The 12366-nt window shown below is 32.4% G+C and overlaps 1 protein-coding gene across 3 annotated transcripts in view; it reads right to left on the bottom strand.

The window, feature by feature from the left end:
* The window catches only part of sh3bp2 (SH3-domain binding protein 2), a 52801-nt gene that overhangs the window by 15488 nt on the left and 24947 nt on the right, over nucleotides 1–12366 (bottom strand). For all 3 annotated transcript variants that reach the window (XM_087270274.1, XM_087270275.1, XM_087270273.1), the window contains 2 exons: nucleotides 3958–4097; nucleotides 1760–1862 (listed from right to left, as the gene is read on the bottom strand). In XM_087270274.1, the coding sequence (XP_087126400.1) occupies nucleotides 1760–1862; nucleotides 3958–4093 (239 nt within the window). In that variant the 5' untranslated portion in view covers nucleotides 4094–4097. The remainder of the gene's footprint in view (nucleotides 1–1759; nucleotides 1863–3957; nucleotides 4098–12366) is intronic.

Raw genomic sequence — 12366 nt, 5'->3', positions numbered from 1 at the left:
CATAGACTAGCGTTAATCAATATACTGAGCCCATTAGTTTTAAAAACTCATTTCTAGTCACTGATTTATTTTATCTTTGCCATGATGACAGTAAATAATATTTGACTAGATAGTTTTCAGGACACTTCTATACAGCTTAAAGTGACATTTAAAGGCTTAACTAGGTTAATTAGGTTACTTAGGCAGGTTAGGGTAAATAGGCAAATTATTTTATAACGACGTTTTGTTCTGTAGACTATCGAAAAAATATATATAGCTTAAAGGGGCTAATAATATTGATCTTAAAATAGTGTTTAAAAAATTAAAAACTGCTTTTATTCTAGCCGAAATAAAACAAATAAGACTTTCTCCAGAAGAAAAAAAATATTATCAGACATACTGCAAAAATTTCTTTGCTCTGTTAAACATCATTTGGGTAATATTTAAAAAAGAAAAAGAAAAACTTAAAGGGGGGCGAATAATTCTGAATTCAACTGTATATATCTGGTTGGCCAATTCCAACACTGATACCGATATTGGTCAATTGCATGTATTATATAGTATTAGCTAGTATTCTTCAGCTTTTTTTTATTTCTATTGCACTTTTAAAATGTAAATTGTGATGTTTCCTCATTAAATTAGTTTTAGTCAATATTAGACCCATTTATCATTTAGCCGTCCAACATTTTAAGAGAGGCCTATGTGTAAAATAAATAAGTGATAAAATGGAAATAATCATTAGTGATTTTTGTGATCCAATATATATTTGACATATAATAATAGCAAACATATTTATATAATAAACCTAACAAATAAAGCCAGTGCTGTTGCAACGTATAACAATTAATTATATATACATTTTTACACATTAGAAGCACACTGTAAAAATTGCTGGGTTTCCACACCCTCAATTTGTGTTGGGACAATATGATGGAATTAAGTTGACTTATTAGTTTTTACAAAAATCAGTGTATTGAACATTAAACAATTAAGTTGCCATTCTGACATTTGTAAAGATTATATATATATATATATATATATATATATATATATATATATATATATATATATATATATATATATATATATATATATATATATATATATATATATTTTTTTTTTTTTTATTTTTTTTACAAGTATTTAATGATTTTGCTCTCAGAAAAATGTTGGATTATTCTAAAAATGTGCAACTCATTGCCTCTATGTAAATATTAGCCAATATCAGCCTCTTTCACATTATTGAAGACTGAATTAATATATAAATAACCTAACAAAAATATAACCTTAAACCATTACTGAAAAGCTAACTGTCAGATTTTGCCAAAATGTAAGCCAATTACATCCAACAACACAAATAAAATATGCAGATAGCAGTAAGAATCTGCAGATGAATACAGCATTTACCATTATATATTGATTTAACAAGTGATTTTGTTGTTTGTTGATTAATGTTAGCAGCAGTTTGCTGTCACTTTAAGAAATTACACAAAATATAAACCTTAAAGTGAAAGAACATGAAAAATGAACTCTGAGAGAGACACACAAACAGAACAAAAGTGTTGAGTTTCTTGTGGTCGACCTTTCAACTGAACCCTGAATTGCACATAAAGTACAGAGTATGAAATGAGCTAATTAAGTCTCTGAAGAAAATGCTCAAAGGGAAACTGCGGTGGGACAGATTAAAGTGTGACTACTGACAAATACTTCAGTATTGCTACTTTTGGCAACACTAGAACTTCATGTGAGTGAACGCATTGTGTTATGTAAGTCAGCCTACCTGTTGTATCCGTTGAGAGAAAAGGTTCCTTGTGGTGCAGCAGACGTGCTGCTCTTGAAATAGTAGACGCAGCCCTTATGGATGATGATGAAGCGAAGAGGCCCTGTGGAATCGGTAGACACTCAGTACATGCTTCTTCAAGTCATATAAACAATCTTTTTTATTTGCACATAAATAATGATTCATTGGAATTACTACCATTTTAGTGTAGTTAACAAGTTAGTGTTTGCAAACAATTTAGAAGGGCTGAATTTAAACAAACAAGTCAGATTTAGTATTGTTCAACTTAATTTGTTTGTTTAAATTCAGCCCTTATAAATTGTCTGCAACCTCTTACAGTTGAAGTCAGAATTATTAAACCCCCTGAGTTATTAGCCACCTGATTATTTTTTCCCCAATTTCTGAAGATTTTTCTAAACATAATAGTTTTAATAACCCATTTCTAATAACTGATTTATTTTATCTTTGCCATAAAGACAGAAAATTATATTTGACTAGATATTTTTCAAGGCACTTCTATACAGCTTAAAGTGACATTTAAAGGCTTAACTAGGTTAAACTAGACAGGGTAATCAGGCAAGTCATTGTATAATGATGGTTTGTTTTATAGACTATCTGAAAAAATATAGCTTAAAGGGGCTAATAATTCTGACCTTAAAATTAAAAAAAAAAAAAAATTAGAAGCTGCTTTTTTTCTAGCTGAAATAAAACAAATAGGACTTTCTCCAGAAGAAAAAATATTATCAGACATACTGTGAAAATTTCCTTGCTCTGTTAAACATAATTTGGGAAATATTTAAAAAGAAAAAGAATTTCAAAAGGGGGCTAGTAATTCAACTGTACCTTAAAAATGTACTAAATCAAGTGAATAATTTTAGTGTAGCAAATCCTACTAGAAGAATCATTTGTTTGCATATTAAAACAGAATGCAGCTCTAAAATAATAATTACTTTTTACTATAAGCCTTTACACTTATCCTTCAAGCTACTATATTTAAATTTGACATAATAATGTAATAATTAGGGTTTTTATTATGTAAATAGGACTCGATCAATGTTCATTTATGCCTAATGCATTAACAAACAGGACCAAAATTCATCTACAATGAATATCTACTAATATCTACGAGTCTAAAATCTGTTCACTTACTGAATATTACAGGTTACTCAACATAAAAAAAAAAAAAAAAAACATTTGCAGCTATATAGCTAAAAATAATCTTAACCACAAATAAATGTGTTAGTATTAATTTTTAAAGCCTAAAATCATACTTAAAAGTTTATAGAGCTGTATTTTTTTCTTAACATGAACATCCTAGATTAACTTATGGTTATGTATTGCATTTTTATTTATTCACCTTTACTAAATACTGTAAAATGATAACAGTGAATAATATTTGTACAACTTAAATATTTGTTCTCTGCTTCAATCTATTTTAACAGGCCATTAAAACATGTTTTCCCATGACTAAACGATAAATTAATCATTATACATAATTTTATATTGATAGTCTTAATCATTAGTTTATTGACTGCCTCACTGATTCACTAATTTTTGAATATGTTTATAAAAGAAAACATAAAAGTAGTCATAAGGATTAGAATGACAGTCATTTAATAAAGACAGATTTTTTTTGATGAACTGTCTCTTTAGGTAACAGAAATGTGTCCCTTAAAGCAACAATCAAATTTTTAGTAAAAAGGCTCAATTTACCACTCCAACAGTTGGGTTTTATCATTTTTAAATCCATTGAGCCAATCTCCATGTCTGGCAGGACCAGATTAGAGTTTCCTAAGTAGAGCCTATGAATAAGTTTGACTCCTCTGTCGTTAAATTATGAACTAAGACCAACGTGTTATTTTCTAGGCTGATATATTTTGGAATAACAGTATACTTGCATTTTGGTGTAATTATCTTAGTACAATCTTTAACAACAGAAGAGTGAAGCTTTAAATAAAAAAATTATCCAAACTCTTTGGTCATTTTGGAGTGAGATGCTAATGGTCTAATCCGATTCAGTGATCTATGCTAGGCTAAGCTAAAACTGCTTCCACCAGAGCTAGAGATCAGCTGAATGCATTCAAAAACTGTAAAGCTCAACTATTTAACTCTAGAGGAGTTGTAAAATAAGTGTTTCTTAACTAACATTAATGTGTGTGTACTGGTAGATGGATGCCAGATAGCCATGCAAAACTCACATTTCATCAGGCTGAACTGGCTGCCTCCTTTCTTGTGCAGATATCCAGATGCGTTGACTCCTCCAGGCATGGTGAGCAGATTCTGAGCTCCGATAGCCTTCATGGGAATGGGCCAGGAGACCGGTGGTGCAGCCATGTTTCTGAAAGCAGCAGCAAAGGTTTCTTTGTTAGCACTTATGCTGTTTAGTGGCTTTGGTTTAAGCAATTATCTTGGTGAAGGGCTGAGGTATATTTTTCCACTGTTGGAGGGGTGAAAAATATTCACACGACCACCCAGAACGCTAGCACAACCATCCCAACAAGCACTGATATACAACTAGAACACCAGCAATCCCAACTGCACTGCTTTTCTGACAATTTTAGGATATTAAAGGATCTTTTACTCCAAGAATGAAAATGTACTGTGATTATAAGTAAAAAAATTTCTGTTGAACACACAAAAAGCTAATATGAAGAATGTTGGTCACCGGTAGCCAAACTCCATGGTATGTTGTTTTTCATACTATGGATGTCAATGGTTATCGAATTCCAACCATAGTGTTCAACTGAAAAAAAATATCGTAAAAGTTTGAATCTTCTTGACAGTCGGAATTACATTTTTTTGGCTAAACCATGTCTTAAAGCCTTAATTAAAGGTTTTGTATGCTGTAAAACAATCGTTATAAAAAACCATGCAGATATCCTGTAAAGCAAAATATGCCACTGGACACACAAATAAGACAAATTTGATCTGATTTGAACTTAAATTTTCTACTCAGTAAGAACTCTCTCTCTCTCTTTATATTCAAAATTATTCTATAGCCAAGGAAAATCTGTATTTTTTTTGGCATTACACTTGTTTACTACAGTATATAGAAGACCCAACGATGACTCAGATGACTAGCATTTAAATATACATCATGTAGAAATGTTATCTCATCACTGATGTTAATGTAGTTAACCAGATTAACTCTACAGTGTTCATATGTAAACCTCAATCCCATAGATTAAAGGTGTTGAAACAATCTGTTCTCCTATGATTCACTACTGATAAACCAAAACAATGCGACAAAGCAAGTAATATATATTTTGCACAATATACCCAGCACGCAAATTAATGCGACATCAAAAAACATAAAAAATAATATTTTTTAAAAATGTATTTTTTTTACCCTTAAACTCCTTTATGTTTCCATAAATTCTGTTTAAATTTAATTGTTTTTAAATCCTGTCAACCCTGATTAAGGACTGATTAATTATAGTTAAAATGTGGTTCACTTCAGACAATATGCAAACGTAGTATTTTTATAATTAACCATTTAGGTGTACTAGTCTAGTAATATATTTCTTTCATTATTTCTTCAATTAAAATACATTTAATTTGACATTTGGCATGAAGGTAATTTTTTCTTTGAAGTTTTTGGAATATTTTCTTTTACTTTTGTCAACCTTAGAAATGTTTTAGTAAGTAGAAACTGCAATTAAAAACGTGAACAAATAAATACAGCCAAGGGGGCTTTGAACATTGTTGTGGATCACTGTGCAAAACTAAACAAACAAAAACCATCAGCATCTGAACAGGTTTTACAGCAACCAGACATAACAAACTGCAGACATCACAAATTATAGGAAATTCTTGTAAACAAAAAAACTAATTCTTGTGTTGTGACACTTGGTCACAACACAGAGATGAGACAAATCTGCAAGCATAAACAATGACAAAACAGAACAGACACTCAAAGAGCTCTAACAATCACAAGAGCCATAACAACAACCCTGCTCCACAGTTTCCACATAACATTTTACTAGTATGAGGAGACTACATGATCCCAATTCGCAGGAATATACAATGCATCATTGCAACATTCCAATCAACCAATCAGATTTGGATTTAAGATTTCAGTTTATGTCTAAAGTTTAGATTAAGTGCTTTAACATGCTATTCAACTATAACTTTCCAATACATTTAAGAATAACTTACAGTTATTGTAACATTTAGAGGCTGGGATTCAATTATTATTTTTTTGACAAAAACTATGTTTCAGGAGCAACTAACTATGGAAAGTCTGCAAAATGAGGACATACACAAACACCCACAATATTCAAACTACTCCCACACGCCACAATCATTATCCTCCTGATGCCCTGTGGTTTCTTTAGACAAACTGAGAGATATTTTCCAAATTCCAAATACACAAACCTAAATTTAAGTAACGGGCCAAAGAGTCTGGGGTCCATTAAAGGGGTCCACATGACAGTTTAAAATTAGTGCTGGGTTAAAAATACAACAAAAAAACAAAACAAAACAAACAAAAAAAAAAAACCTAGGACAATATGTTTTTCATATCATACCGAATTTATACAGCTATAAAAAAAAAAAACTTAGACACCATTTGAAAAATCTGAGTTTTTTTTTTTGCTGTTTATACAACACAATCTCACAGTAATTCATAACCTTTTGATTTAGTGGCTAATTTGTAAGAATTTGTATGATCTCATTTTAGTACGATTTTAGTACAACTTAAAATTTAGTACGATTCGCTCACCAAACAGTGACGTTTGGGTATAGGGGTGGGGTTGGGTGGCAAGCCTCCTTTTTAAAATCATACATTTTTGTACGAATTAGCCATTAAACTGACAAAACCTAAAATAGTTATGTTTTCTTATGAGATCAGGCTGGATTTATTAGATTGGGTTTGAGTAAAATGTTAATATTTGTCTAGGAAAATTTCTTCTGATATGTTGCTATTTAAGGTTTTATGCCAACTTGTCAAATTATATATATATATAAAAACTCATCTGAAGATAATACATTGCTATTGTGTTGTCTAAAAATTTATATAATCACATCTGCAAACGTGAACAAGTGCCATTTTAGGCTCTAAAGGACTTTTTTAAAATTTAGAATAAATATTATTAGTATTTTACAAAATAAAACAAGAACAAATCATATCATCAAAAAGTTATCATAAAAAAATTGCATTTAGTACACAATAATAATGTCCTATTTTATTAAAGCTGAAACACACCTTGATCTTGATGAATGCGTCTAATAACTCTACAAACTCTGCCCAAACACCTACAATCCATAAACATCTCCCACACTCCACAATCACAGCTTACCTATAGCTGACGCATCTCCTCATGCCCTGCGCAGCTGAAATTTCCCTCAACATACTGTACTGCCAAAAACCAGAGACCAGCAAGACATACTGAAAACGTCCTGCAACAACAGCCTTGAATCTGGACAGGACAAAGCAAGGACAGGAAACTCTAGGCTTCCTCTGGAAAGTTTGAGCCCCTCCTGGGCTGTCGAGGCACAGCAGAATTTGCTATATCTTATCCGGCGTGTAAAGCAGAGTGCCGGTCAGCAGATGTAGATGAAAACTGAGAAAAGTCCATTTAGCAATGGGTGGAGTGGGGAGATTAGAATCCCTTGGGACAGTCTTAACCTCAAAGAGAACGTGTAATTCTAGAGTCTCAACATAATATCCAACCAAAGAATTATGTTCCAGGAGCGTGTTTGTAGCTGTGCAAAGCTATTTTTAGGAGTTAAGTAGAAGTTTAGAGTGGCGATGTCAGCAAGAAATGCTCTTGACATAGACTTCACTTAAAGGAAATTAAAAGACAAGCATTTCCACTTATTTGTTTTTTGCAAGTGAGTTGACTTTTTGAGAAGTTTCTTTTTTCTGTTGAGGTGTTGATGCTGTGAGGTTTGAGAGATGAACATTGACATGAGACGGACATCGGCTGTAATTTAATTATAGTTAGAGACTTGTGCGGTTAGTTAACACTTGTGCAATTGAATGCTTTAGAAGTGTTTATGCGACATCTTTTTTTTTTTTAGCTAGAAAAAGAAACCATTTTATGCACGGTAAATCCTTTTTACACAGCATACACTAGGGTTGGGTCAATAGACGATGCCATCATCCAGTACCGATGGCTGGTAGACATCACAATCCTTCGCCCTGGCCCCATCACAGCAGCAACCCACTCGCGATAAAAACACACTCAGGCCCCATTTGCACTAATACTTTAAACGTAAAAACGTTCCGCGTCCACACTGGCGTTTCTGGCGTTTCACAGACACACACACACCCTAGAGAGCAGTGCACAACGGACAGTTTTTTAAGGATGTACGGCTGGATTGCATCTCACTTTAGTTGTTAAACGTGATATTTAATTAATCTTGCCTCTATCTAACAACTCTTTGATCCTTTGAATCTTTCAGGTAACGTTTCACAGCATCAGTACACTGCTTCAATCCTTTGCTTTCACGCGTGTACTCAGTAATTTTAGCTAAAAAACTCAGATACTGTTGGTTGGATCCTGTTGGTTGTGTACCTTTTTTACCAACCAAGATCACTCTGCCTAGTCCCGCAAAAAAAGTAATTGACAGGTGGCAATTTATGTGTAACATCTTTATTTATGGATATGGGTAAAACAAAGACTATGCAGGTCAGGTAGTTGAAACAGTAGGCTACAAATTATTTTGCCATGAATAAATTAATTGTGCATAAATAATTAATTCTCCACTGCCTACGATGACAATGCCATCATCTATCACAATGTTTCACACTAGACATCATACAATGCCAAATTGGTTGACATCGCCCAGCCCTAGCATACACTGTACAAAATGCTGGGTTCCACACAATTCACTCATGTTGTCCTATCACAAATCACAACGTTATTGCTTTTACAAATATAATGTTGTGGTCACACTAAAGTTTGAGACTGCGAAATTCTGTTATACGGCACTGCAAAAAGGGGCGGGATTAAACAAGATGATAAGACATTTAAAAAAGCAGTTGATTGGTCTTTAATTTAAATTTCTCTCTATAAGGTCATATTATGATATTCGATTGGTTCACCAAGCTTGAATTTTGCAATGCAGCCAACTGAGAAACTTGTCACAGGGGCTTGCGTTTCCAGTGTTACGGTTTAACTGGTGACCGTGTTAACTGGTGTCCCTTTCCAGATGTAAGCTATTTACGTTTGCAGATTGGCAGATTCGCCACTTTTTCACAGCAACAAAACATGCCCAAACACCAAATAAAGATTCTTATTACTTGGCGTCAGTGTCATTGTGAGCAATATTGATTTCAATATCTGTGTAGCAGAACAGTATATAACTAAAATTAATCCAAAAAATAAATATAATTTACATGTCATCAACGGGATTCGAACTCTTGTAGTCAAAAGCTTCAGCACACGCATCAATCAACTGTTCATTCAGCTCACTTTAAATGTGTTTAAACAAGCAGTGAAAATTCTTGTTTGAGTGAAGACTGTCAGCATTGCAGTAAAGAAACCTGACACACACACACACACACACACACACACACACACACACACACACACACACACACACACACACACACACACACACACAAAAGTGTTTTTATGTAAACCATTTAATGGAGCATCAGTGTCTGTACACTGAATTCTGAGAAGACACAGAGCCGCTTTTGGGTCGCCCTAATCTTCCGTGCAAGCATGACTTTATAAATGTAACACCCTTGGTCAATAAAGAATGAGGTAGCTTGACTTTTTGGCTCAACTATCCCTTCCATGTTGACTATTATTTGTTCAAATTTATGCAACATTGTTTTCCTTTTTTTTTTACAGAATAATCAAGTAATGCCCTGCTAACAAACTAATAGGTCTATGAGCCACTATGAAGCCTTAATCGTCATCATCTTTGAGTTGATAATCAGGCACAGGATATTCATGCTCAATAGAAACTGTAATACAAAACAGGGTGGGTTGAGGACGATTTTGCTATTTTTAAACAACTTCCTGATTTTGTTGATCCATGTGCTGCTCAACATGAAGCCAAATACATGTCACAATCGACTCTATTTTTGAGCTGTGATCACTCTTAAGTAAAGTTACTTATAAAAAGTAATGTTACAATCTTAAAAACAAGACAAACAAACAAAAAAAAAAAAAACAGTGAGATACTTTTAAAGTGACTCAAGATTGTAGTATATTGGTTTTAGAAGTAACTTTCCCCAACACTGATCTGTATCTGATTGGATCTTTAAAAAGTAGGTGCTTTTAGAATAAACCCATTTTGTAGAATTACACACGCAGACGAATCATCAAGAAAAGTGTCAAATAAAGACGCAAATGTGGTCAACCTGGAAACATTTAGGAATGCCAACAAAACCTCAGTGCCCTTCTCTTTTCTTGAAAGTAAACACGTTCAAGAAGAAGAAAATTAAAACATATTTGGCCGATTTCCCCACCCACGTTGTTATGATGATGTCAGTGGAAAATTAGGGTTCAGTGTTTGCAATCTGTTGCTTAAATTTGATTAATAGAATATTCATTCTAAAATACCATATAAAATTGCATTTTTTTTTCACTCTAAGATTAAGAATGCACATTTTTAAAGTGAATAATATCAATTTCCTCTATAAAAGCAATGATATCAGTGGTATTTTAAAGTTTCCAGACAAGATTGTTTACTAGTAGTAGTTTACTACTAATAGTATGTACTATGAAATTTCAGCAGTGGTTCCATGACCAGAACTTGACCTGAAGGGGTGAATGAGAATAATAGCATATTTCTTTTTTATATTTAGAGCATAGAAAGGTGACTTCAATACATTGACTACGCAAAGTACTTGTGTAGTTAAAATATTTTTTTTTTTTTTTTTGTCTAAAAATTTATATTTGTTTTCTCTTTTTTTGTTATTCAATGCAATCAAACAAACAAAAATCTCAAGAACATTTGTATTTTAAATTCGGAAGAAATGGCATCAGTTGTTTACAGAATAAACGGACAAAAAAGTTTTACACAAACACATAACTGTCAATTTGTAAATAAATTCAAGATAAAATGATATAATAAGTACCTGGATATGAATCTTATGGTGAAGATATTAGGATTTTACAGATTAATGGCATTTAATATTGATCATACAGTAGCATTGTGTACCAACAGTATGAGCTGATGTGACTTTTATTGATCATAAAAGCACAGATACAGCAAATTATTGAATGACTGTATATTTATGACGTCACGCTATTGTGTCAAAATGTAATATTTAAATTATATTGATATTAATTCATTTTGTATTATTTATATTATTTACCTTCTATGTTTTAGATGTTTAAATATTAGGAGAGATGTTTATTTATTTATTTACTTTACCAGAGAAACAATATTTCTCCTATTTCTACAAAATAACCTGGTTTTTAATAATATTAAAAAAAAACAACAACGTAATTTTACGGTTTATTTCCGGCAGCTAGGGTGCCGGTTATAAAACCATAAAATATCGGCCGTTAAATTACAGAAATTTACTGTAAAATAAAAGAGGTTGAATTACAGAATTTTACCAGAAATGTAAATTTAAGATAATTTCTGTAATTTAATGGCCGTTATTTTACGGTTTATTTCCGGCACCCCAGCTGCAGGAAATAAACTGTAAAATTATGATTTTTTTTTTACAGTGAAGAATACAGACTGTAATCTGTAGCTCTTATTTACTGTAAATTATTTTAGACTTTAATGCTAAAATCGATATACTAAATAATAATAATAAACTATTGTGACTTAGTTTTGGTGTTATGTAAATGAGTAATGCATTTATTTATTATTATTTTTATATGTATGCATTACGCATATAGAAAATCAATACAAAGCCATTCTTCCACTGCGGTTTTGTGTATCTTTAAAAAGTATTGGTTTAGACACTGTTTAGGCACTGGTATTTGAGAAAAACACAAACACTACCCAACCCTAATGGTAAATATTACCAGATTTAATCAAAAGTCATTTTTTAACGTCACCCATTGTTGATTTGTGGGTCTTTTTTAAACTATTGGTTTAGATAGTTTAGTTTTAAAGGCCCAATTTAGCAAAATTTACAGCTTCTACAATATCAGTGTGGTGCCAGCATTGTAAAAACCCAAAGAATTCTTATCTTAACTGTTCTAGATGAATGTCAATAATGTTATATATTTAAGCTAAATGAAACATCAAATACAACAATCTTTAATTGGTTTTACTTCCTACATTAGCATTAGATATCATATTAGCAACATATGAACAATATCTTTCAGGAAAATTTTTTATTCGTCTATCCCAGGGGTCAGCAACCCGCGGCTCTAGAGCTGCATGCGGCTCTTTAGCGCTGCCCTTGTGGCTCCCTGGAGCTTTTTCAAAAATGTTTGAAAATGGAAAAAGATGGGGGAGTTTAATATATTTTTTCAGTTTTAATATGATTTCTATAGGAGGGCAAACATTTTTAACGTTTTCAAATGCTGTAAAAGTGTGTAGAATTAATATTTAATTTCAACATTTCTGTCAACGAAGATTTGCGTCATAACCCACGACACACGGGCGGGATGCTAGGCAGGTGGCTGTTGTAAACAAACCGGAAGATAATAAAGCATGGAAAACCGTTCACAGAT

The sequence above is a fragment of the Danio rerio genome, chromosome 10, assembly GCF_052040795.2.
Source record: "Danio rerio strain M-AB ecotype USA chromosome 10, GRCz13ab, whole genome shotgun sequence".
Taxonomy (NCBI): domain Eukaryota; kingdom Metazoa; phylum Chordata; class Actinopteri; order Cypriniformes; family Danionidae; genus Danio; species Danio rerio.
Note: the sequence above shows the minus strand (reverse complement) of the source record. Positions and strands in the feature narration are given on the sequence as shown.